This window comes from Coturnix japonica, chromosome 3, assembly GCF_054131305.1.
Source record: "Coturnix japonica strain WE chromosome 3, WE-NBRP24, whole genome shotgun sequence".
NCBI classification, from domain to species: Eukaryota; Metazoa; Chordata; class Aves; order Galliformes; family Phasianidae; genus Coturnix; species Coturnix japonica.
This window is the reverse complement of record NC_140665.1, coordinates 60,762,378-60,789,763: the sequence shown is the minus strand read 5'-3', so window position 1 is coordinate 60,789,763 and position 27,386 is coordinate 60,762,378. Positions and strand designations below refer to the sequence as shown.

Sequence of the window (27,386 nt, the reverse complement as noted above, 5' to 3'; positions counted from 1 at the left end):
CTTCCCGGGGCGGCGGAGGCAACGCCCGCCTGTCGCCGCCGCGCGGGGCCTGCTGGGAGCGGCGAGGCCCGCCCGTGGGCAGTGCGGCGCGGGGCGGAGTGGCGGCGGCCATCTTGCGGTCCGGCTGGGGGCCGAGCGCCGCGGGCTCCTCTCGCCTTGGGGGCGGCGGGCGCGGCGCGTCCCGGCTGCGATGGGTAAGAGCCGGTGGGTCGGAGGGGACCGTGTTCAGTGCCCCGTGTTGCGTGACCGCGCTTCTGCCTGCCCGGGGGCGCTGGGCTGTGGCGGGGCGTTGCCGCGCGCGGTGCTGGGACTGTCCCGCAGCGCAGGGACGGAGCCCCTCAGTCAGGGGCTGCCTTCATCCCGCCGCCGGCAAGAGCGCTTCCCCGTCGTCTTTTCGAGGGGCGCAGGCGAGAAGCGTCGGTAGTTGAGCCCGGGGCCGGGTGTCCTCCGGCCGGGCATCAGTCTGGATCTAGGCTGGATCTGACGCGGCGCCCGGTTCTGGGCCGGGTGAGATCTTCCCGGCCCTCCGGGCACTGAGGGGTGGCGATGCTGCGGGCACAACAGGTGGGCGGCATGCAGGATGTGGCTGCTGCAGGGATATGCTAACACAGGCATAGATGGGCGTAGCAGAAATGTGGTCTGGATATAGTCGTGGTGGTTGAGTAGATAAAGCACCCCCTGGCTCTACCCTTCTGGTTCATGTTCCAATGCCCTTGTGGGACAGGGGCCGAAGCTATGGTTTCGATAGCTTTTCTTTTTGAGGAGAGCTTCCTTCTGCTTGATCTCTTGTATAGAACTTGTGTAACTTTGATGTTACTTTTAATGCAGTCTTCTCATCTTTGGTTTCTTTCTTGGCCTGGCAGGTGTACTGGCCCAAATCATTCCTCAAGGCGTGTGTGATTAAGAAGGTGATGATGTTTGAGGACTACTTAAGCCACAAGTGTTGCTAGACAGAATGCTCTTCTTTTTAAATTGCAATTCTGAAGTTCTGTGAATTAGAAGATAACTTCATACAGCGTCTCATGCAGCTCTGTGCCCAGAAGTGGCAATAATCCGTAAAGGTTCTCATGAAGCAGTTGTGTTTGGGTGAAACAGGTTGTTGAGCCCTTAGAGTGTCCTGCTGGTGCCAACCTAACAGCGGGGACTAGTTGCTTCTTACAGCCTGTGTTTGTTACTCAGCAGGCCTTGATACTGCTGATATTAAACAAAATGTGAAAATAAATATCTCAGCACGGAAGTTGGCAAAGAACTGTGCCTGTGGGTCAGATTGCCTTATGCATGTTTTCTTGTTGTGAAAGAATTCCAAACAACTGAGTTTGCTTGAAGTCTCGAATCACAGTTTTGAAAGTTGCTTCTCTGAATGAAGGTGACAGTTTTAGCTTTGAATATTAGCACTGGGCTGTTCACAACCTTGTTCAGTCAGTTTGATCATTTAACATAATCATGTGTTGCTCTTTTCTTTATGCAGCTGATATGCCTGAAATGACAGGCAGATTCTAATCTTCCTTGTACATCAAATGAGCTGTTAATTAAGGATGAGTCATATTATTTTAAATTGCAAGGGAATACTTGTCTGGATGCTGTTAACTGTTGATGCTCTTTTTTCATGTAGAGTTTTTCTGTATTAAAAGGAAATTTAGCATAGCCTTTAGTTTTGTGTTTTTGTGATTAAAAAGGTATAAAAAAAATAATGAAGAACCTATTCTATGCAGTGAGGCATTAAATCGAGCAGTAATTACAGCAGGTTTTCTTCTGGGATTTGTTTTTGAGGGAAGAAACAAATTCCTGTACTTGCTGATGGTGGCAGACAATTGTTCCTTCCAATTTAGGTCAAAATTGAGCAACGTGGTGGTTTTGCTTTTATTGTCTCATTTTGCTCCTAAGATCAGTAACTTGTTGCTTATGCCCCTTAATGAGGTGCCTGATCTCTGAAGTGACCTGTGCTTTAATGTGCAATTCAGAAATGCCTGTGTAGGCAAAGATTTTTCTCTTATTTCTCTCTTGGAGATTTTTGTTCATGAACTGGGTATTGCCAGCAGCTACTGGAGTATATAACTGTTGCTTTAGATACTTCTCTAGTATGAGAGATGGTAGGTTTGCCTTTCAAGCTCTGATGTTTTGGAGTAATTCTTTTCTTTTTTTTTTTTTTTTTTTTTTTCTTTTTTAATAGACATCATGTCGAGCCCAGGGAAAGATAACTTCAGAATGAAAAGCTACAAAAATAATGCACTTAATCCTCAAGAAATGCGCAGACGAAGAGAAGAGGAAGGAATCCAGCTTCGGAAACAGAAAAGGGAAGAACAAGTAAGCATCTTGATAAGCTGCTGTTAAGTGTTCATGCAGCCTAATTCAGATATGTAAAAGAACCTGAGCAGATTTCTTCTGTGAAGTACGAGCCAGAGCACCAAATTAAAAGTCTGTTTTCTGTGTAGTCTTGGGAAGCACCAGGCACCTCTCAGTAGGATTATAAATCAAAAAGGTGAACAGAAGCACTGTAAGTCACTGTGGCATTTGAAGTAGAGACCTGTGTTCCTTAAATCTAGTCCTTAGTCTCATTTTCAACATGTGAGCTGAAGACTGAGCTGAAAGGCTAACCTTATTTCTGGTAAGAATGGGAAAACCTTCATTCTCTTCTAAAGTTTGGGCCAGAGAATTTATATTAGTTGGGCCAGAGAGGTAAGAGTAAGAAGAAGTATGCTGCAGGGGCGTTTACCTGTGATTGAGTTGATCAATTGCAGCTCCTGCTGAAAGTTCTGTGTATTTTGTAATAAATGCTCCGTAGGCAAATTATTTATTAAAACAAAAAGAAAAACATTGTTTGCCGCACTGAATGTTGTTGAGAATATTTTGGCCATAATTGACTGGTGTTTTCAGCTCCTTTAGCACTGGTTGGATCAAGTTTGTGTAGGGAAGTGAGACTGTTTTTGCTCCAGAAGAAATTATAAATCATAGATAGACTGTCTTCCTGGACAGAAATGGTTTACATTTTTTTCATTTACATTTTTACAAGATCCTGTATGGCATTGTTGAGTGCTAGGAAGAATGGCTGATTTTCTAAAAGAGGAACATTGATTCTTCTTCCTTATGTGGATTTAAATGGAATTAAAACCTTGTTTGTGTTCAGGACTGTGCAATTGTTAGGGTCCAGCTTTGTGCCCAATCCAGAGTTTGATCAAGCAAAGGAGAGAGAATGCTTTGTTTTAGGTTCCTATCTGAAATATAACTACATGTAATTGTGGTATTGCTTGTTCAGTTTTGGGTATGTGAAACTACAGATGCAGATGTCTGTAGACAACTTTGTGAAGAAAACTTTCTTCAGGACTTAGCAGGAGTTTTTATTATTGTGATTACTGATGAAATCTGAGACACTCAGTGGTCTGAGATTCTAACACTTATTTTTAAAGTTACCAGCATGTTATTCATAGAATTGTTAATGATTATAGTTGTAAGTGTAGTACTAAATCAAAGGTACATACTTCAGGTTTGGTCTGTGGAAGTAAGCAGGCTAACATGATTGTTAGGTTTGCATGCTAGAAAATGAGGAGCCACTCATTAAGCATAACTTATTAAATACCGCAGCACAGGTATGTATTTTAAACATAGATAGTGTTTGAAGCCAATACCAAAATGTTTTTTGGATACAGAGAACATTTAAGGTCACATAATCTGAAAGTTTTAAACTTTAAAGCAGAATTCCATTTGTGTGGATGAACAGGAAGGTGAGTGGTTGAAGTGCTTTGACCAGTACAGGTGAAAGCCAGTCTCTTCAAGTAACAATCAGTACCTGTTCTGTGATAAACTTCCCCCACATTTCTCCACATTTCTTCTTTGTTCAGCTCTTTAAACGTCGAAATGTTTCTCTCCCGGGAAACGAAGAATCTATGGTGGAAAGTCCAATTCAGGATCCCGACGTCAGCTCTACTGTACCTATTCCTGAGGTAATCACTCTAGGATATGTCTAGAATATTATGTGTTAATGTGTTTGTGCCAATCCTACAAAGCTGCCCTTTTCTTTTTAGGAGGAAGTTATCACAGTAGATATGGTACAGATGATTTTCTCGGATGATCCTGATCAGCAACTCACAGCAACTCAGAAATTCAGAAAACTGCTATCTAAAGGTATGCAAGCATTGATTTTTCTTTTTCCTCTTATTTTATTATTACAAATTTTAGTCAGACAGTCGGTCAACACTGAATTTTGCTTTACCTTAAAATAGAGCTTGCAGAAGCTTCTCAGTTTGTTTGTAACAAAACCAGGTCCACATCTATTCTAACCTAATGACTAAATACAAAAAGATTTATTGTTCTGTTGTTCAGTTTTCTGGACAAAATAACAAAAAAAGGATATTTTGATATAAGTATACAGGACAGTAACTGACAGTGACACACTAACATTACTTGAAGTATGTCTTGCAGTAATAGATTTTCTGATTCTGTGTTTGAGGGGATAAAAGTGATATGACTTGCCAAAAATGGGTGTAATTTTGTTTTGTTGTTGTTGTTCATGTAAAACATCGTCTTAAATTCATGCTGCTATTTGTACAGTCTACTAGACAAGAGTATACTTGATTATTTAAAGCTGTATTTCTGTTGATTGAGGGAAGAGTGTTGTGCTTAAATGCCAATAGGCAATTATGTGTTATTGTACAGAATAGAGCAATCACTAAATTACAGCACTTTATGAGATTATCCAGCAGTCTTATGAAGGAAAAAAACTCCTGCTCTTGGGATTAAACTGTTTGAAGGCTAGAAATGTATGTTTTCTGAGAATCACTCATGTTTTGTGTCATACCGAAAAAGTAATTTCAGTGGTCTTATTTTGTTAGTCTTATGCATGTGAATTGTTTTTGTTTTTTTTTATCCCCCAGAACCCAATCCGCCCATAGATGAAGTCATCCAAAAACCAGGAGTAGTACAGAGATTTGTGAAATTTCTCGAGAGGAGTGAGAATTACACACTGCAAGTGAGTTTGGCTGGTACTTGTTTAGGGTTTGGAATGGGGTTAGAAATCCTGAAAACAGCTTTGGAAAGCATGTTGATTTTTTAATTTTTGTTAATTTTTGTTTTAAATAGGAAAATGTAATTATATCCATCAAAGCTGTAAGTTTTAGATATCCTAAGTTTTAACGCTTGCCACTCGAATTGTAGCTCAAGTCTTGTGAATTTAGTAGTCTTCAGGGTGATGTATTCAGCTGGTCATATATTTGGATGTGGAAAGCAGCCTTTGTGACCATGAAATGGTAGAGTTCTCTGTTCTCAGTGGAGCCAGGAGGGGGAGCAGCAAAACTGCTACTTAGGACTTCTGGAGGGCGGACTGTGAATTGTTTAGAAGACTAGCAGGGGGAGCCCCCTGGGATTCAGTCTTAGAGAGTAAAGGGGTCCAAGACAGCTGGTCGCTCTTCAAGAAGGAGGTCTTATGGGTGCAGGAACAGGCTGTCCCTCTGAGCTGCAAAATGAGTCAGCGGAGAAGAAGACTAGCGTGGATGAATAGGGAGCTATTCTTGATGCTCCGGGAGAAAAAGGGAATCTGCTTACTGTGGAAGGGATAGGTGACTCAGAAAGAATATAGAGAACTTGTTAAGATGTGTAGAGAGAAAATCAGAAATGTAAAAGCCCAGCTTGAAGTCAACCTGGCTGCTGGGGTAAAAAAGAACAAGAAGCTCTTTTACAGATACATACATCAACAGTAAGAAGACTAAGGAGAACCTCCATTCTTTACTAGATGAGTCTGGGAATGTGACCACTGAGGATAGGAAAAAGGCAGAGGTTCTGAATGCCTTCTTTAAAGATCAGACCAGTTATCTTCAGGGTTCTCTATTCTCTGACCTGGTAGTATTGGCTGGGGAGCAGACAAAACCCCACACAATTCAGGAGGATGCAGTCAGAGACCTGCTGCTCCAACTGGACTGCCATAAGTCCATGGAGTCAGATGAGATTCAGCTGAGAGTGCTGAGGGAACTGGCAGAAGGTGATAGCCAGAGCTGCTTTCTATCGTCTATCAGTGCTCCTTGTTGACTGGTGAGGTCCTAGAAGACTGAAAAGCTTTGCCAATGTGACTCCCATCTACAAGAAGGATTGTAAGGAGGATCTGGGGAACTACAGGCCTGTTAGCCTGACCTCAGTGCCAGGGAAGGTTATGGAGCAGATTGTCTTGAGGGAGATCATGCAGCATGTGTGAGACAACTGGGGTATCAGGCCTAGCCAGCGTGGGTTCACAAAGGGCAGGTCTTGCTTGACCAACCTGATCTCCTTCTATGACTGTGGCCCTGCCAGGCAGGGGGGTTGGAACTTCATGATCCTTGAGGTCCCTTCCAACCCAGGTCATTCTGTGATCTGGTGACCCGTCTGGTGGACGAGGGAAAGGCTGTTGATGTAGTCTACCTAGACTTCAGCAAAGCCTTTGACACTGTCTCCCACAGTATCCCACAGTCACTGAAGCTGGAGGTGTTCAAGGAATGTTTGGACATTGTGTTGAGGGACATGGTTTAGTGAGAAATATTGGTGACTGGTGGAAGGTTGGACTGGATGATCTTGTAGGTCTTTTCCAGCCTTGGTGATTCTGTGATTCTGTTCAAGATGATTTCCTGAGTGGTGTATTGAAAGCATCAGTGTAGATGTCTGAGCAGAATCTGGGTATTTTTTTAGTTTTGGTTTGTTGTTTTTTTCTTGGAAATAGTGTGTTGTTCTACAGTTGAAATCTTACAAAAGAAATAAAAATACATGAAAACTTGAAAGCTAAAACTCTTGGAAAGCAATCTTGGGAAAAATATGTGTCAGACGATTAAGAGTAACTGGTAGCCTTGTGCACATTTGCATTAAAATAACATTTGTACCAGTTAGTACAGATAATCTTACGGCACAGAAATTACAGTAATAGTAACAATTACATTGCGGTGCAAAGGAAAAAAGTTGGATAAGTAATCTCTGGAACTCTTGTATTAAACTGCTTGCAACAAATGTTGGTGTTTGGTTGTTTTTGTTTTGATTTTTACTGCTCAGTTATTTAACATGGTAATTTTTTGTTTTTCTCCTCCACAACAGTTTGAAGCGGCTTGGGCTCTAACAAACATAGCGTCTGGAACTTTTCTACATACTAAAGTTGTAATTGAAACCGGAGCTGTTCCAATTTTTATAAAATTGCTTAGTTCAGAACATGAAGATGTACAGGAGCAGGTAACTGTTTTCTTGCAGTGTCTTATAACTATAAAATTCATTTAGGAACGTCTTCCCTCCTCTCCAGCATTTTTATTTTAATTCAGATAAAAAGATCTGAAGTCCCATTGATCTGTTATACCCGCTGATTTGACTCCAGGAAAACAGTGTTTTATTTCCCTTATGATTCCCCAGCCTCTTCCAATTTTTCCAAGTCCTTGTGAGCCTGTTGTGGTTTTTTTTAATATTCTTAACTAATGTGAGGAAAGCACCTCATTTCCTTTGTGCTGTGTACTGATGGACAGAGTCTCAAACAGCATAACATAGTGGAAAACAAAATGTGATTTTCTTTTTCCTAGATTACAATGCAGCTTTATTTCTTAGATCCTTCTTCTTACTGCAGTTTTCATCAGTGTCTTCCTGAATTTGTTATTTTTGTTGTTAGTTTTTCTTTTATTTTTATCTTTCCATAATAGGCAGTTGATTTAGTGTATTTCACAGAAAATTCAGAATATAAATCATTGGTCTTCTGAAATGTTATATTCAGGATTGTGCTGAGATTTCTTTGGATTCCAGAGTGTTTGCTGTAAGAATATGTGGATTATCTGTACAGATATGAAGATTATCTGATTTGCAGGCATGTGTAAATTCACTTGGATGCTTTCATTTTTAAGGCAGTGTGGGCTCTTGGTAACATTGCTGGTGATAACGCAGAATGCAGAGACTTTGTATTAAACTGTGGAATATTACCACCCCTCTTGGAGTAAGTATTGTAAATTGTTACCGGCATAGGGTGGGAAAGATTATATAAGTTGTACATTTGTGTGATTCTAACTGGTTGGCTTCTCTATTTTTTTTGTCTGATAACTCCAATCTCCAGTGTTTGGTTGTTGAGATGTGCCAGCAGACTGGGCATTACATGAGCAGTGTTCTGCTGGCAGATTTCTCTTCGTTACGAGTATTATTCCACTGCTTACTGTACTTTCGCAGTGGGCTCTGGGGAAAAAACTACCCAACAGAAATAGTATTCAATTTATTCTAACTTAAAATACCAAACTGACTTAAAACATATTTAAAACAGCTTAAAGTAACATGATGTAATTGCTTTCCTTGAGGATTTAAAGGCTGAGGGTTTGGTAAGTTTTGATTTGTATCTGAAAGTGAACCTGATTTTTCAGGTATTGAATTTTTCCCAGTCTATTCTGTTAAAAACATTAAAACAAATGAAATATATATATAAAAGTTCTAATATTTTATGCAGACCTTATTAAAATATTAATAGGGTCTTATGAATTAAAACATTATAAATTAAATTAAGTTAAAATGTGATGTAGAGGTGGGTTGTTAGTTAGGGTAGTATGGTTGGGTCATATTTGGACTTCCAACCTAAATGATTCTATGGTCAGCTCTAGGGTAGGTTGCATTTTCTTATGCCTTTGGAAAGGATTTTTTTGTATGAGCAGTAGCTTACTTTATAAGCATGTGTGCTTTAGGAATGTGATGTTCATGCATAAGAAAATAGTTAAAGCGATAAAGAGAAATAACATAAAACTAATGCCCAATAATAAGATTGGGGTTTTTTGTTTTGTGATATAAGGCATTGCTGATAATAGATAAGAAAAATACTTAACTTTTTCAACGATTTTGTTTATTTTATTTTTCATTCTCTCTCTTTGACAGACTGTTAACAAATTCAAATCGTCTTACCACAACTAGAAATGCAGTCTGGGCACTCTCAAATCTCTGTAGAGGCAAGAATCCACCTCCAGACTTCAGTAAGGTATAATGAAGTACTCATTTCAAGAAATTGGAAAGCTAAAGGAAACTTCTGTTTGTAATGTTAACACAGTCTTTGAATCTGGAGATAGGCGAGAATGTGTGATCACATTAAAAACATTAAATTGAGTCTGTATTGAGTTGTACCTGCTCAGTGTTTTCTACTTTGACCTGTTAGCAATAAAATTAAATAATTGAATGACAGAGAAGTTATTAGGGCAGATGCATTCACTGAAACAATGACAAGCAAGGAGTACTTTTGGCACCAAATCCTTTTAGTCTGTATTTTCTGCAGGCATGTGTTAGAAGATGTGAGTTGTGATTGAAGCTTTTCTCCCTTCCTTCCTTCCTTCCTTCCTTCCTTCCTTCCTTCCTTCCTTCCTTCCTTCCTTCCTTCCTTCCTTCCTTCCTTCCTTCCTTCCTTCCTTCCTTCCTTCCTTCCTTCCTTCCTTCCTTCCTTCCTTCCTTCCTTCCTTCCTTCCTTCCTTCCTTCCTTCCTTCCTTCCTTCCTTCCTTCCTTCCTTCCTTCCTTCCTTCCTTCCTTCCTTCCTTCCTTCCTTCCTTCCTTCCTTCCTTCCTTCCTTCCTTCCTTCCTTCCTTCCTTCCTTCCTTCCTTCCTTCCTTCCTTCCTTCCTTCCTTCCTTCCTTCCTTCCTTCCTTCCTTCCTTCCTTCCTTCCTTCCTTCCTTCCTTCCTTCCTTCCTTCCTTCCTTCCTTCCTTCCTTCCTTCCTTCCTTCCTTCCTTCCTTCCTTCCTTCCTTCCTTCCTTCCTTCCTTCCTTCCTTCCTTCCTTCCTTCCTTCCTTCCTTCCTTCCTTCCTTCCTTCCTTCCTTCCTTCCTTCCTTCCTTCCTTCCTTCCTTCCTTCCTTCCTTCCTTCCTTCCTTCCTTCCTTCCTTCCTTCCTTCCTTCCTTCCTTCCTTCCTTCCTTCCTTCCTTCCTTCCTTCCTTCCTTCCTTCCTTCCTTCCTTCCTTCCTTCCTTCCTTCCTTCCTTCCTTCCTTCCTTCCTTCCTTCCTTCCTTCCTTCCTTCCTTCCTTCCTTCCTTCCTTCCTTCCTTCCTTCCTTCCTTCCTTCCTTCCTTCCTTCCTTCCTTCCTTCCTTCCTTCCTTCCTTCCTTCCTTCCTTCCTTCCTTCCTTCCTTCCTTCCTTCCTTCCTTCCTTCCTTCCTTCCTTCCTTCCTTCCTTCCTTCCTTCCTTCCTTCCTTCCTTCCCTCCCTCCTCCCTCCCTCCTCCTTCCTTCCCTCCTTCCCTCCTTCCTTCCCTCCTTCCCTCCTTTTTTTTTTTTTTTCATGTTATGATTACTTAAAAGATGCTGCAAGAATAAAATTTTCCTTGCTGTTTATAGAGGAAAAATTCAATGAATTCAGACTACTAAGAGGTGATTTGCCTGTGTGCTCTCTCATTCACTTTTTCTCCACTTTTCGAGACAGTATGAATATAGTCTGTAGTTAGGAGCATTAGCTTTTTATTTTCAGTATGAAATTTAATTTCTGGTAATGGCAATAGAAGATGGAATGGAATGTTGAGTATTGGGGGTTGGAACTACATGATCCTTGAGGTCCCTTCCAACCCGGGTCATTCTATGATTCTGTGATTCTGGCTGATGTTAAAATGATCGCTGAATGTAATTTGGAGTCAATTTGCATGTCTTAAAACTTCACTCACAGAGTACTGAGTTACTACTTGTTACTCTCTCTTCAAGATTTACTAAAAAATGAGATTTCCAATATCAGTTAATCAGTCTCCTCACAATTGCTGTAGCTAAATTACATCTTCCAGTAGTGTTTCATTCTGGCAGCAATTAAAAAAAAAGGTTCCTTACTTCTTAAGCTATTTTAACTTCAGTGGAAGAGGATATCCTGTATGCACTTGCATATAAGAATAGCTCCTTTCCTTCTTGCCCTTAGTCATAGTACTAGCTGGACACATAAAACAGGCTGAATTATATAGCTAACACCAGGTTAAAGGATTAAGTTCTGCAAAGAATGTGAAATTCCCAATCTGTTTTTGTTATAACTTGTCAGGTTTCAGCCAGTGGTAAGGTAAATGTAGCTCACATTGCTCCATCTGTTTGTGTAGAGCCTGAAGAGTATGATAGCCATAGCTTGTATGGTTCAGTGAATGTTGATTTTACTCTGAGATTCTTAAAGTGACTGTAAATTGATAATTACAAATAACCAATTGCACTTCTGTATAAAAAATGATTATTCTTTCGAGTGATTCAGGAAAGCATCAGTAATTCCTGATCATATGATTACCTCTAGAAGCAGGTAGTTCTTGTTAAAGCTGAGCAACTGTGTACCTAATGTAGTACCTGCAAGTAAGTAGGCTGTTAATTGAAATTTAGCCAATTCACTGATTCAAATTGTGTGTCTAGTTTAATTGGAAAATGTTTCAGCAAGGTCTTGAATCACTAAATGAACTCATGGTTTGGCAGTAAATAGTTTTGCACTTGTATGCCTTTGCAGAATGTTTTTTGGAATACACAAAACACTTAATTTTGCAACATTTTTCTTTAACCTAGGTTGCTCCTTGCTTAAATGTATTATCAAGACTGTTGTTTAGCAGTGATCCGGATGTATTAGCAGATGCTTGCTGGGCCCTCTCTTACCTTTCAGATGGACCCAATGATAAAATCCAAGCTGTTATTGATTCTGGAGTGTGCCGAAGATTGGTAGAGTTGCTTATGTAAGTTCTCTCTTACACTGAGAGTGTTTTTTCACCTGAAGTCTGAATTTATTTCATGAAACAAAGAGCATGATATCAGTCTGAAAACTTTTCAGCTATTTGCTAGCTTGCTTGGCTCCTGGGATTATTTTTTCAGTGGTTGACAGTGAAAAATGCTTTTTCTAAAATACTTCTTGATGTTAAATGAGAATAAAAAGTCAGATTTCATTTGCATGGAAGAATAGGAAGGTGATGGCTGAAGTTTTAATTGTAAATCAATCTCTTTAAATTAATTTAATTTTCATGCTGTATTTTTCCTTTGCCTTCCTAGGAGATGTAGTTGAAATACATTGAAATTTATTTATTTGAACTCATAAAGTCTGGAGGCTTGGGCTAGTTTGGAACTGTTGCAGAATACTTACATTATGGTTTGTTATTTTCCTAGAAAAGGAGAATTAAATCCCTGTATTTGTTTGGGAACTGCAGCATAGATCAGATGGTAGCTGCCGACACTGACAACAGAGTATGGGTCCATTTGGTTGCACCTGTCAAATTTGTTTGAATAGCAGGAGAATAGGATGAAGTAATGCTGTGTTCTCTAACAGTTTACCACCCAAAACAAATCACTGCTAAATGAAAATGAAAATTATAGTGTGCTACTTGGTAACACCAAGCAATATTTGTCTCCAGGCATAATGATTACAAGGTGGTATCCCCTGCATTAAGAGCAGTTGGAAATATTGTTACTGGTGATGATATCCAAACACAGGTAAGATGTGTTGATTTGAGAAAAATGAATTGTCTGGAAGAAAAGTAGTTACAAAAATATCATAATAAATTACAGTAGAATGTATGTCTAATACAGGTGTCTATATATATATATATATACATACACATATATATATATATATACATATATAGAACATGTACATTAAGGATGCAAAAAAACTTCCAAGGGTTGGAACACCTCTCTTATGAGGACAGGCTGAGAGAGCTGGGGCTGTTAAACCTGGAGAAGAGAAGGCTCCGGGGAGAACTGGTAGCAGCCAGTGTTTAAATGAGGTCTGTAAGAAGTAGTACAGACTCTTTAGCAGGGTTTGTTGAGATAGGACAAGGGAAAATGCTTTCAAACTAGAAGACAGGAGGTTTAGATTGGACACAAGAAATTTTTTTACAGTAGGCGTGGTGCGGCACAGGAACAAGGTTGCTTAGAGAGGTGGTGGAAGCCTCATCTCTGGAGGCATCCAAGATAAGGCTGGATGGAGCTCTGAGCACCCTAATCGAGCAGTAGTTGTCCTTGTTACTTGCACAGGAGTTGGGACTAATGGTCTTTAGGTGTCCCTTCCAACTCAAAAGATTCTATGACATGAAAGTGAAGGAAGCTAAACAAATCTGTACAGCTCATTTCAGTACAATCTGGTATTTTAATCATAAAATTCCTGCAAGAAGGAACACTTTATTACGGCACTGTATGTAGTGCATTGCTTCATTCTTGAGTGGTATTTCAAATGCTTCTTTCCTTTAATAATGGAATTATTTATTTTCCTTATTGGGAGATTTGGTTGTGTTGTAATTCTCTTTTTCAAGCCTTCAGAAGCAAAGTTCTCATTGTTTTAAGCAGTGCGTATGCTTGTTTTGTCCATAAAAATGTGTATGATAGTCTGACTGATGCAATTTGTTACAGTGAAATCAGATAACTGCCTAATTTATTGTGAGCTCTATTGGGGCAGTTTTCACTAAGGAATTAGAGAATATCTGTCCCTTTAAAAGCAAATGAACAAATTAGGTTTACACTTAGGCATGTAAAAGTACATGCTGTGGCATTAGGCAGCCTTATGCAGTCTTGGTGTCTTTAGTCTTCTGATGTGAACTTAGTTGAGGGCAGTTTCTTTCAAATTGTATAGACAGTTGGATTGTTGTTTAGATGCTAAAGTATTGAGCAAATGCTGAATGTTATTTTTGATACTTTTTGTAACATAAATGTGTTGCAAAGTACCCTTCTTTTGAAGTTACCTCTAATGTGATTTATCTGTGCATATACATACACAAATCAATCTCCAATTCTCCAATTATTTTAGGTGATTCTAAATTGCTCTGCGTTACCCTGTCTCTTGCATTTGCTTAGTAGTCCCAAGGAATCTATTCGAAAAGAAGCGTGCTGGACAGTTTCTAATATTACTGCAGGAAACAGAGCTCAAATTCAGGTACAAACTGTATGTAGTAATTTGGTGGGTTTGTTTTTACTAGTTCACTTGATTTTCATTCACAAAGGGAAATAAGATGCTATGTTGATTGCATTAGCTGTTGTAGTTCTAACAGTCCATAATTTTGTGTAAGTTCTGGATGTCTTGAGATCAGGTGAGGCTTGCTTTCCAGTTAAAAAATTCAAATTCTGTGCTTATGTCCTATAGTTTTTTAATAGATCTATCTGGTAAGATGTATCCTGATCACCAGGTAGAAATCAACTAATTGCAATGCTGTAGTAGTTCTGAATTTGTTTTAGCATTTGTAGTTAGTTCAAAGCCTTCTAAGGAAACATTGTTTCCTTTGATATGAACAGGCATTGCTTACCACTGTAGCAAATGTATTAATCTTTTTGCCCTGTATATATTAACCTTTATCAATAATTATTATCCTCTTTTTTTCTCTTAGGCAGTTATAGATGCAAATATTTTTCCAATATTGATTGAGATTCTTCAGAAAGCTGAATTTCGTACCAGAAAAGAAGCAGCATGGGCCATAACTAATGCAACATCAGGAGGAACCCCTGAACAGATTAGGTAAGCTCATGTATATTGCTATATTCTCTGCCTAGATACCTTTTCTAAGGCATTTTCTTCCTTAAACTGAATCCTGACAAACAGAGCAACAAAAAAACTAAGCATAACTAATTGTTTTTCAGCTCTGTTTGTACACTGACTTAAACATATAGAAGCTTGGAACAAGTGACAAAAAATTATGCAATAGAATTAACAAATTAACTCAGTTAATTTGGTTTTGGGATATTAGACATAAACCTTTAGTGGGGTGATTTCCCAGAGTCAATATTATGCTGTCAGACCCTATTGAAACAGTCAGCAAATAATCTTGAGTGTTTTGAAAATGGAAAGCTGTAGGACAGTTGCTTAGAAAGTTTGTCCAATTTGGTTGCATCTCTCTATAAGAGGACTTTAGGAGTTTCAGTGGTTTCTTCATGTACTTAAACTCACTAACAGTGCTACATTATGTTGATATCTAACTTTTTCCAAAGTAGAATTTGATTTAAAATCTACTTAGCAACTATCAAAGTACTACAGAGAGTGGATCTTTTGAATAACTAGGATAAACTGCTCTCTAGTACTATTCGTAGAATGCCATTAACATGTTAATCAATTTTAATCAATAGTTGATAAATGGATTTTAAAATAATAGTGTGAAGCACTGAAAATTTAAAAGCCTGAGCACATAAAGTTATGTAGCAACTCCACCAGAGTGTTCAGGAGATTTGTTGTAGTAAGTATGTGTTTGTTTATTTAAAAAAGAAACAAAGAAAAAACCCCCACCTCATTCTGATTTCTTACTGTACTGCCACTGCGTGTTTTCAGTGGTAAGGAATGTTTGTTGGTATTGTGTGTTTATTGTTGTTAGTTTGGGTTTGTTTTTGTTACTTGTAATTGCTTGCACAATGTGATATCTTAAATTTAATACTAGATCTTCAAGTATTGAACATACAAGTAATATCATAAAGGTTGCTTCTTACCACAAAATACAGAGATGCTATCACTGTCATGAAATTTTAGCCCTTCTAAGATTCCCAAGGTACTACTGTCCAGCTGCAGGATAATTGAAAACAACTAATAAATATTTAAACAGTCTCTTGATTCAGACAGACATTAGTGTCATCATTTTCCATGCAGACTAGAAACAAGAACACAGGTAATGTCTTCCAGAAGTTAGGATTTGGTGCAAAATTGAAAAAAGAATTAGGCTGCTCAGAATCACAGAACTTGGTTGTATTTACTGTTGTGTCCTTTACAGTAGGTAATGTTAGTATCTTGATGAGTTAGCAGTATGAACTGTGTTGGTTCAGAGCAGTGTGCCCTCTTCTTACTCATTTATAATGTGTTTACATGATTTTTTTTCACTGCAGTGTTTTAATGTCTGAGAAAAGAACTATCCTTTGTCGACCTTTTTCTCATGTACTCATTCTCCCTTGCCCAGGGAGGTTGTGGATGCCCCGTCCTTGGAGGTGCTCAAGACCAGGTTGGACGGGGCCCTGGGCAACCTGATCTAGTAAAGGTGTATGTTTGGTGGCCCTGCCAGGCAGGGGCATTGGAACTACATGATCCTTGAGGTCCCTTCCAACCTGGGTCATTCTGTGATTCTGTGTGATCTGTCTGAAGATCATAAGTGAAAAGAAGTTGAATAGTCTACAAATGTGGGAGTCCAGTTAGGAATGTACATTCAATTTTCTCATTAGGATAAATTAGAATACTTACTGCATTTCAGACTGAGATTATCTTTGTGTTTCATGCTTTAGGTTATTTGTTGTAGTTGTTTTGGCCATTTCTTTTATAACTAAATGATGGCTAATGTGTGACAATGTCGTATAAGTGTAAATGTGCTGGTTTATCAGTCCTTCTTTTCCACCCCAACCTCTTCTGTTTTTTCTCCTGTCCTAAAGGTATTTGGTAGCACTAGGTTGTACCAAGCCTCTTTGTGACCTCCTGACTGTGATGGATTCAAAAATAGTACAGGTGGCTTTGAATGGACTTGAAAATATTCTGCGTCTTGGAGAACAAGAGTCTAAGCAAAATGGAATGGGCATTAATCCTTACTGTGCCCTTATAGAGGAAGCATATGGTAAGAATTTACTTACTGTAGGGCTACACACCTAAACTTACCTGTTCCAGGGAAATGTTAAAAATGTATTGAACTATTTTGGTGAGTGTTGTATAAGAACTTTTAACTCAAGCATAAGTAAGCTTTAAAGCATTGCAAATTAAGTAGTGTAGTTTGGTGGGAGAAGCAGTTAAATGCAGAAAGCTTTTGGATGTTCTTGTCTGTGTTCATGAAATGTGCCTAAAGAGGAACATTCTGAGAAATGCTTAACAAACAGGTATGCTCATCTGTTGGAACCACAGCTGGCATAAATTTATCACCTAAACCTGAAGCATAGTTTTATTACTTAAATATATAATTCTGTCTTGTTCAGTTTCATTACAGTGTAGGGATGAATGATCAGAGTTAATTTTGCTTGTTCCTGAAGGCAGACACTCGTTAACATAGTAAATATCAGTAATTGCAAGAATCCATTGCAGGTGATAATATAAGTTTATATATATGTGGAAGTATTTTGTTCTGTTTCTTCTTTTAAGATTTGTGGAATTGAACTACGTTTCAAAAGCAGTTTAAACAATCAAAACTAAAATTGCATTCATAGCATTTCACGGCTAAATAATACTGACTTACAATGTAAACACAGATTTTGTTATCATAACGAGTTCAGCATTAGTTATGGAGGCTTATCTTTTTATAGTTTCTGACAGCATAGAAGTGGCAGATGTCTGTGTTTCAACAACTGGTCGCAACAGTTCTGGATGACTGTATTATATCTGACCAGATGGTCCTAAATGTTCTTCAAAGTTAGGCACTACATCTGAATTCTCTGTTTAGGAGCTGCATTTCTAAAATCTGCAACCTGCGGGACCTTCTTTGTAGCCTAACATACAAAGGGGATAAAAGTATTTAGCTCAATTAAATTTATTCTGGTCCAAATCCTGAGTCTGTTGTAAACTTCACTTACAAATAGAGAACTTAGACATTAAATTTGCTAGTTGAGTGGGCTGTTGAAGCTCAGTAGTGGAAATAGCTGATGGCATCATGCTTATTTCTCCATCTTCTGTCATCACCAGAAGATTTTATTTTTAACTCTTCCTAATTTGATGTAAATTGAAACTGAAATGTCTTAAACAGCTAAAAATGAGTTCTGAGACCTCATCTAACTGACCTCCAGGTACTCTGACAGCAGGTTATTTCCTCCAGCTTGCCCATGATAAGCCCTTGGAAACAAAGCAACATCAAATCAAAGACTAAATTTGAGGGGGAAAAAAGTGATTGTAGTCTGATAGATGTGATCACAGAATTACAAGGTTGGAAAGGACCTACAAGATCGTCTAGTCCAACCGTCCTCCCTCCACCATACCTACAGAAAACCCCTAAACCATATCTCCTAGCTCCCTAGGTGATGATAGAATGAAATGAAGGTATTGGAAATTGCTGTGTCAAGCAGTTTTGTGCCGTCCTGACTGCATACAGGATACAAATCTGTGTATACAAATTCTATTTCTACGTAGATGCAATAGGCTCTTCCTCCCTAGATTTATATTTATAGTTTAAAAAATAGTTGAAACAGCAGAAGGTGTTGCAGAAAAAAATGAAAGCTAGGTATACGTGGGTTAAGAAATTCAGTAATGTATCCATTAGGAGTATTTGGCATGGAAGGCAAAAATAAAATTGGGGGTTGAGGGGGGAAGAAAAGCAACCGCCCCCACTGAATGTGAAAATCAGTTATATTAAATAAAACAAATGCTACCCCAATCCATCTCAGTTCATCTGAGTGCCACCACCAAGTTTTCATACTTAGAACCAGTTTCCCTTTAAATTCTTCTGAAGAAACTAGATTATGAAAATGTTTTCTTTTGAATTTAGGACTTGATAAAATTGAATTTCTTCAGAGGCATGAAAACCAAGAGATCTACCAAAAGGCTTTTGAACTCATAGAGCATTACTTTGGCGTTGAAGAAGAGGATTCCAGTATTGCACCTCAGGTGGATGAAAGTCAGCAGCAGTTTGTTTTCCAGCAGCAGGAGGCTCCAATGGAGGGATTTCAGTTGTGAACTATTTAAGTGAAGACAAGTATAAAATGTATACACTTGTAGAGTTTTCGTTTGTTTTCCAGAAGTCTTTTCTTTATGGCCAAAGTTAGAGGGAAGGTTGAGTGTGTTTTGCAGAAATGGATGAAGAAGCAGCTCATGCACTTTTATATTTTGTTAGATACAACTGTTCTTTGTTCTGTATTCGTTTGGGTGTGGTTTTTTTTTTTCCATTCTCATGTGTACAGAAAACAACTGTGAGTAATCATGTCTAAAGCAAAGCATTACATGCAATTTAACAGGAACTGCTAAGCTAAGACTTCAAAGGATTTAAGGCAGTGGTTCTGAATCTTTCTTGTAGTCTCAAACTGCATATCAGCAATACAGTTACTGGCAGTTGTATTTTTGGCAGTAGGCTTGACTTGCCCAGTCTATCAAATCTACCTCTTGTATTGAAGCATTGAACATTGCTTCAGAACTAAGGCATGAAATAAAGATGAGCTTGTTAGAAGCTGAATTGGAATGTGAAAAATATTTATTTAAATTATGATACTTCCATGCATTACTTACTATACCACACACTGTTGGAATTTATTTATAAAATGTATTTAAAGACATAATACATATATATAATGATAATTACGCAGTATGTAATATTGAGTACCTGAAAAAGCTTTTACATGATTATGTGGGAAGAAACTGTTTCAGAGGTTTTTCAAATTGGAATCAGCAGAGAGCTTGCTGGTCATTTGGTGCTTGCTCTGTAATTAAAGCTGCTAAATGGCATTTAAAGTCAGCCACAAACACAATACTTTGCTGTGGAAGCAGCCGCAGTAGTTACCACAAGAATGCTGCAATCATGGATGACGGAGATGGTCATTTGTACAGTTGGAAATACAAAGCAGATGGTTTACAGCTGCCTCCTGCCAAAATGTAGTAACACCACTTCAGTTGGGGAAACATTGCAGTGTTACTCTTTGTAGTAACAGTAGCTTCTTCAAGGTTGAGAAAGTAGGTGTTACATTTTTGACCAAGTATGCCCCCACCTCTGGAGTTGTTCTCTAAGTTTGCTGACTCCGTTCTCATCTGGTAAGACTATGGAAATACTGCAGTGTGGAATGAAAAGAGAATCACTCCTTTCCAGCTAATTGACAATTTGTTATACTGTAAATACACATTAAGTATGTGGACACCAAAACTAACTAGAAGTTACTGTATTCTAAATATTTAGGCTCTACAGTACACGGTGTTTGCTGTTTAAACACTAACAGAAACAGAATTCAAATATTCACGTTAACAGTTTTGAGTACAGAAAAATGTTTGCTGTGCTTGGACTTGCATATTTGTAGTGATTCTGGAATATTAGTAGTATGTTTCATTTGGAGAAACTAATACTTTGGATTAACTAAAGTATGACTTATTATTTTTTATCTGTAATTAATGTATTATCTTCAGACTCCTGGGTTAAGTGAGTTGGCATATGACAGCATTTCATACTTCATAAAAAGCTGCAATTCAGACATGAAATCACTTATCCCACGGCACTGTGCACAATACTTTAATGCACTGAAAAGTACTTATTAAGGTTGATATCATTTACAGTATCATTTTCTACTTAGATTTTTTTTTATGTGCAAGTTAGGATTCTAAGATGTTTTGCTTTGATGTTGCAGCAATATATGATGTATTGTAATCGAATGAGGGACTTGAAGTGGATTTTTAAGATTAATGGTCAGTTTTGACTAAGATATAACTGGGAGGAACAAAATCTCTTTTTGAAGTCTTTTTACTGGAATTTAGAGGTGTAAGAAGCGTGTATATAGGAGTGCTGTTACTTTATGAACTCTGAATAATGAGATATTTTATCAAATGACACTTTAAACCTAGATTTGTACAGCATACAATGGTTTTGAGTAGTGTGATAATCTGAGTACAGCTGCCAAATTTTCATATGATATTAGATGATTGTATTTGTGCCCTTTTTACTCTTACAGTTTTCAGTTTGCATATGCTGACCTTCCTTCCCACCATCTGCTCAAAGTACAGGGTAGAGATTGTGGAAATCTACTAGGATTGCTAGTAAATGCTGAATTTCAATGTTCTTCTAGTGTAGAAATAAAGAATTCAGGTAACAGGGTATTCCATTATTTCTAACAGACTTGATTCGATAATGTTCTGTAACCAGTTGTGCCTGCTTTTTATTTGGAGGACCTTACAAACACTACATTGATAAGCCTCTCGAACTTAAACCAAATCTGAACTATCAAAATCTCGATTAAAAGACTTGAAAATGAGACGAGGGGGCGTACAAAGTATTATATTTGTTTTGAAAGAATGTCTTCAGTTTTGTGGATATATTGTCTGAACAGTTAGTGACTGCACTTTATGCATTTAGATTAAATATATTTCATGTCTGATATATTTAAGTGTAATAGTTTAAAAGGGAGATGAAAGTGATGGACTTTAGCTAATGAAACAGTTATTTGAACTCAACACTTGGTTTATTCTCATGTTGTTTAAAAAAAGAGAGATGTTCATAAGCATAAAAGATGGTCCTTCCTGTTATATATCATTGGATTTCTTGCACGTTTGATTAAAAGCACATTAAGGAACAGCATAAAAAGATGACGTCTAATAGTCATCTGTTGTGTAGTCATCTATCAGTACAGATGTGAGCCTGACAGTGTTGCCTAAACAGATGAAAGCAGTGAAGGGGAAAAAAGCAAACCCAAACAACTAAAGAAAATCATTTTGGTGTTTGTATGATATTACCGATGTACCCCATCAGTTGTGAAGTCTGTTATAAAATACAGTTTGGGGGGTGGGTGGTATTAATAGGGTACCATTTGTTTTGCTTCAATGCGAATACCAGCTAGCTGATCTATGCAACTATGCAAAACATGGGATTTATTTTTCAGTTCTCCACTCTTGACACACTGTATCATATCTGATTTCTTCATCATTGCACTTTTGTCTGAGGACTGGTTCACACGGCTTTTTAATTTTCTAGGATTTGCTTTAAGAACTGTTGCTAACAGCAATCAAAAAACAATAGTAATCATGTTGGCCCAGAAATAAGTTGTAGGAGAAGCTTGCAACTGGAACGTTTCTGTTGTCAGGTCTGTCTTTAAAAAGGATGCACTATTGTCTGTGATTCATGGCTAGTGCTCAGTTGGTCTAAATGTATTGAGTTGTCCAACTGAGGGGTTTGACCATTGTTCTGCCAGCTGGGAAAAGTTCAGCGGTGAACCTCGGAGTTCACTGAAATCCGGAATGAGAAATTTCAGTTACCACACAAGGTCTTCACATAACAAACCTGTATTACCTTCAGGTAGCAATAGTGCATCTTTAAATCCAGGCCAAAGGCCCGTTACTGTAACAAACCCCACGTGAGTAGTATGCAATATTACGGAATGTTAAATCTCCAAATACCATACGGAAACCAATAAAAACCTATTTTGCAGAAGTGTGTTGTGTTTGGTGTTTTAAATGGGTGTGGCTTCTTCACCTAATGCCGCTTTGAATACAACACTGAGGATAATGAATTCAGCAAGGCTGGTTTGTGCACTGTGATGGAGCGCCTCTTGTTTTAACAGAGATTTTTAAACATCAGACCAAGCATACAGTAGTGTGATGGTCACATACAGAACTGACCACTTGTTTGGGGAATTCCTATTGAAGTTTCTAAGGAGTGGAGTTTGTTTCCCTTGCCTTCATTTCCCCAAGCCTTCTCTTCCTGGTATGGAAAATCTGAAGCATTCTTGCTGATTAGTTTGTTACATGCTTAGAACTACAAAACATTAATAGTATGTCCCCTTATTTTTGCAGTTTCAGTATTGTCACATCAGTACTCTTTGGTCTACTATAATTTAACCTTTCATTGAGGAAAATACAACTAGTTTTTCAGTAAAGAGCTCTGATCTTTTCAGTAGAGCTCAACATCAAGCCTTGAAAGGAAGGTTTTAAGGCAGATTGCGGATACTTGGCAAGCCCTTTACCTTTCATTCTTAGGCATCGACCTGATCTTCTTTGCAGTTATTGGTTTTAATTGTGTAACAGACTCTGATGTTAATCAGGTGCAAGTGTGTACGCTTTCTTTAATAAATACCTCAGTTTCTGTGATCTCAGAACCAGTGCTGTTAGCTCCAGTTTGTGCAATGCTGCAGTTGTCCATTGGGTGGTGAAATTAATTCACTAACCACTCCTGACTGCTAACTTGGGTCCTACAAGGACATGGGGCAAGGACAAGTTACTTAGGCTTTGACTCCGCTGCCAGTGCAGCCTCTCTCCTCCACTTCTCCTTCTTTGCCATGTTCCAGCTTGTCAGGGACTCGTGCCGGGCCGCAGCCTGCGGAAGGAAAACCCTCCATGAGAGCAACGTTGTGAGTCACCATCAGCTTGGAGAAATGGGCCTGGTCTCAGGATTAACCATCAACCAAATGCTTTGTTTCAAAGCAATAGGAGCGCCTTAAGTTCTCACATAATTTCATCGCTTTGAGGTATGCTACACAGAAGCAAGCCAGCACTATACTCACCTTCTTGGCTGAAGCAATCACTGCAAAACAGGCAACGATCGAAAGGCCGATCATGATGTAACAAGCTTTAACACGGGCTTTGTTCCTTGCCCTGTCAAGCATCTCTGGCCTGCAAGTAAAGTTTTGGAATGGAGTAACTAAAAAAACAGAAGCATTGCTCAAGACCTCACAGTTGTGATGTCACTACTGCAGAGTGAAAAATGAATTGGCCATCACAGCAAACATTGCAGAGATTTCAGTGAAGCCATTTCCTGAGCCAGACGTGGCACTTGGCAAGCACTGTTCTACGATGTTTGTTATAATGCTGGATGTGTGCTATTTTCCTTTAGGATTTTCTTAAATCGGTTTTAGATATACATGCATAAATAAATACATATTTCTCAAAGGTTTTACACAGTGGAAAAGCACAAATCATAGGCAGCTCTGCTTTACTTCCCCCCCCCCCAGTCCTCACAGCACACGCACCAGGATGCAGGGCAGGTTCCTGGCTAATGGTTGGCAATGCCAAGGTTACAAAGAGCCCTTTTCATGTTACAGTGTAAGCACAAAGTCTTTAAAACAAACCGCAGAACAGACTGCCACCTAAAGCCATTAATCCAGAAGCCATTTGTAAGAACAAAAGCAAAGCTCTAAGTGTTATTGGTCTGGCTTATAAACCTAATTCTATTTCTCAGTGCACTAATTGAAACTCTTCAGAAGCAGGTTTTCACTTTCTCCTTGCTTTCTGTCCCTGCTGTAAGGAAAACAGACCTTATTATCTCCTCTAATTGCACATTAGGGCCCTTGTTACTCAATCCTTCATCAAGGTCCTGGCTAAGCCTCTGCTGAAGGCAGTAACAGCTGTTTGCTGTCAATGATTTAAACATTCTGACTGAGGGCTGCAGGTTTGCCTCTCAATACCACACACCTTCAGCAGCCACATTTTCTTCACAGGTAGCAAACAGTATCTTACAATGCTTTCTAACACTGGAAACTGATACAGTTCACCTTCAACGTCTTAAAACTAACTTCTTTTGGAATGTCATGTTGAGTGCTAGAAATATGTTGTCCACACAGAAAGCAGAAAGTCAGTCCAAGTGGTTATTGTGCACATGTGCAGGGCTTAGCAGAGGCCTTTTACAAACACCTCCCGATGACTTCAGTAGTGCAAATAATGCTTCTGAGACCTGCCTGAACCTTCCTGTAAGCAAAGGCAATGGGGTAAGCACAGAGCGAAAGCAGTTGGACTCTGGGAATCTGCTCAGCCCCAGGAACAGCAGCAGTGCTGCTGGGAACAAACAGGAGCAGGAAAGTGGGGGATGCCCTCACTGCTTCATACAGCTCTGTGTGCTGCGATGGCACAAAGTGGTGTCCTGCAGACACCTTGGGAAGAGCAACTTACAGCAAGTTGAGGTGAGCAGAGGGTCAACCAGTGGCTGAGGCTGCATTCAGTACTCAGCTGTCCTACTATTTGCCTTTGGGGATTTTTTTCTCACAATCTCTTTATCTATTTTTTTCCTCATGTTCTTCTTTAAGCTATAATAAATTACAGTTTGGCTGATGTGATCATTTAGCAGCTCTCAACTCCCTTAGAACTGTTTATGGGAGCAATAAATAGAACAGGCAGTTTATGATAACATCCTTCTCTGATTACACAGCAGGAATAAACAAAATAAACAAGGTGGTGTGGATATATACCAACTATAAGCAGAGACCAAGGCTCTTTGCTTAGAAGAATCCAATTCTTAATTATAGCATCTGGAGACTCCAGTAGGGAACATTTGTTCTCCCTAACCTATGAGCAACACAGCAACGTTCCCTTCCTGCTAGTTCATTTCAAAGCTCTCAGTGCTTCCCAGTCTGAGCTCTGCAGAGCACTGCTGGGCACCCTTTGCTTCATGTCCTTCAGCTCAGTGCTACCCTCGGAATACACCTGGAGCACTTACGGGATCCTCGGAGGAATTTCTTCTTCTGTCTTGAAGCGACCAGTCCAGAGGAGGATTTTCTTGTCAAACTTTGAAGGTTTGTAGCTTGCAACCACCTTGTGGGCCTGTTCAGCTGCGGGATTGGAAAGAAACACCCCATCAATCTGTGAGGAGTGGCAGTAATGAAGGAAGGAGCAAATCCCTCTTAGTGCCCTTGTGGTTGGTGGGGAAATCATATCAGAGAATTATCTTTGGGTTGCAAGGGACCATCCAGGTGCAAACCCTTGATGAGGGCAGGGTTGCCCCCCACCAGCTCAGGCTGCCCAGGGCCCCATCCAACCTATCCTTGAAATCCTTCAGGGATGGAGGTGCTTATTTCTCAGCACAGCCCCTGGACCATCTCCCTTGGGGAGCATCCTCATGACTCTCATTTATACATCTCTCTACCTACTGCCTTACACCTGAGCATTTAAACAAGAATGCAAAGTAACGAGGCCCAGGGTGACAGCGGGGAGCCCCCAATCCCCAGCCCAGCCCTACCCTTACCGCGGGGAACTGCTGGACCCCGCCCGGGCCCGTCGCTGGCGGCGGCTCCTCGTAGTGCGACCGGGCGGAGCAGCGGGGCACTCCTCACCCGCCCGGGGCGGAGGCGCAGTGGCAGTGGCAGCATGGGCACGGCCAGGCAGCCCGCACCACTGGGTCCCTCGCTCTGCTCTGCTCTGCTCTGCTCTGCTCTGCTCTGCTCTGCTCTGCTCAGCTCTGGGGGGCTGATAGGAACCGCCTGCCTCACTTCACCCGCCCACCTTAAAACAGTCATATGGAAATGGTGAGAGAAACACTCGGGGCGGTCCAGGCTCACTCAGTACAAAAATGGAAAACAAATAACAACAAAAAACAAGCATTTAAAGGAAGTCTGGAAACAGGTACAGAATATGTATTTAGCAAGCAGCCTGTGGCAGTGCCGTGCAGGTGGCATATAGTGTCTCAGCCAGAGCATCCCAATGCCTGAATCAGCAGGTGATGGTGTTACACCTCCTAGTCATGACAGAGCAAGGTCAGGTTGGTTATCCAGAAAAGATTCACCAGAGGATGGTCAGGCACTGGCACAGGCTCCCCAGGACAGTAATCACAGCCTTAAGCTGTCTGAGCTTAAGAAGTATTTGGACAGCACTCTCATACATATGGTCTGATTTTTGGGTGGTCCTTTGTGGGACCGGGAGCTGGACTTTATGATCCTTATGAATCCCTTCCAACTCAGGGAGTTTTGTGATTCTGTGATTCTATGGTCCAGCCAATGCCAGAACCCCAGAATGCATTGTTGTCTGTTATCAAAATGAATTCCATAAAGCCCTTACGGGGCTGCATTGTGAGGTGGCAGCATGCTGTGCCCAGTGAGAGAGTGAGAGGGAGAAGACGTGAATCATTTGTAGCCAAAACTTGATTCCCTGTTCTCAGAAGCACAGCCTGATGTAGGCAGCTCTTTCTGACGGCAAACTGTTGAGAAAATGAAAACCGACTTCCCACATTCTACACTGGAATAAAATGTCCTGCAAATGAGACATTCTTTAAACAAACCAAGTTTATCTGAGACCTGTGCAAAAGCCAGGCACTGGCTTTTTCATGTCTGTTAACAATTATAGAGAGGAAGAACAGGACCACTGCTCATGGACAGAGCAGCTCTGCCCTTTTCTATGATGTCTCTGGGGAGATGGAAAAGCACCAAAAGAAGGGACCAAGAGCTTCAGCATCCATTATTCAGCATTATTGCAATAGATGACATTCAGCCCCAAAAGGTGAATAGTACAGCTTCACACTCTTCACTAACAAACATCTGGACATAGATGTCTGGGGATCATGTGTCCTCTCTGACCCCTTCAGAGATTAAAAAAAAATTTTAAGATGGGTACACACGCACATTAGCATTGTGTCAAACTGGTGGGATATTTCCAAAGGAAGAAGGCAGAGCATGGCCTGGTTTGGGAAGAAAAACCCTCCTCTTTGGCCCTGAAGTCACATCCACACCGATGTTTAAGGACATGCAGCAGAGATTGGAATCTTTATGTCTATTTTATTCTGTTTTACTTAATTTTATGAGTATTTTCTGCCAATAGTAGCTAGAAAACCTGCTGCATCCCCTCTTCCAGGTCTGGCTGATTATGCTTTGCACAGAAGTTGTGAGTTGCTGGAGAGACAAACAGCTCACAGAAGTCATAGACAAAGGGGACTTGGTGGCTGTGGCAAAGTGGACCAGAGGTGTACATGCAGTTTGGAGGTCCGCAGGAGAATGGAATATATTCGTTCTCTCATGTTCTTCCCCCGAATTTCTGCCTTTTGCAATCCCTTTCATTAAGGATAGCTCCTGCAGAACTCTCGTGCTGCTGCCATCGCCCATTAGAGGTACTTCCCTCCCTGTCTGGTAGCAGGGACAGCCCGACTGCACTCGGCCGCCGACCCAGCGGGCATTGCAGGAAGTGCCCCGGCTTCTGCGGGTGAGAGCAG

At 40.0% G+C, this 27,386-nt stretch overlaps 2 protein-coding genes across 3 annotated transcripts; one reads left to right on the top strand and one right to left on the bottom strand.

Annotated features, from left to right (window-relative positions):
- Positions 1 to 80: 80 nt before the first annotated feature.
- Positions 81 to 21,914, top strand: KPNA5 (karyopherin subunit alpha 5). The gene is made up of 14 exons (XM_015858619.3): positions 81 to 194; positions 2,171 to 2,304; positions 3,837 to 3,938; positions 4,020 to 4,119; positions 4,869 to 4,963; positions 7,042 to 7,173; positions 7,827 to 7,915; positions 8,833 to 8,932; positions 11,452 to 11,615; positions 12,285 to 12,363; positions 13,673 to 13,798; positions 14,247 to 14,374; positions 16,258 to 16,436; positions 18,285 to 21,914. The coding sequence occupies exons 1-14, from the start codon at positions 191 to 193 to the stop codon at positions 18,470 to 18,472; spliced, it is 1,620 nt and encodes a 539-aa protein (XP_015714105.3). The 5' UTR covers positions 81 to 190; the 3' UTR covers positions 18,473 to 21,914.
- On the bottom strand, positions 18,966 to 25,899 carry FAM162B (family with sequence similarity 162 member B). Of its 2 annotated transcripts, XM_015858631.3 has the most exons (4): positions 25,434 to 25,899; positions 24,909 to 25,020; positions 22,984 to 23,092; positions 18,966 to 22,796 (listed from the first exon to the last, which is right to left on the bottom strand). In XM_015858631.3, the coding sequence occupies exons 1-4, from the start codon at positions 25,702 to 25,704 to the stop codon at positions 22,698 to 22,700; spliced, it is 591 nt and encodes a 196-aa protein (XP_015714117.2). In that variant the 5' UTR covers positions 25,705 to 25,899; the 3' UTR covers positions 18,966 to 22,697. The 2 variants fall into 2 exon arrangements, with proteins under 2 accessions (XP_015714117.2, XP_085397921.1); XM_085541795.1 differs by having other exon boundaries at positions 22,739 to 23,092; positions 25,434 to 25,802.
- Between the last annotated feature and the right edge of the window lie 1,487 nt (positions 25,900 to 27,386).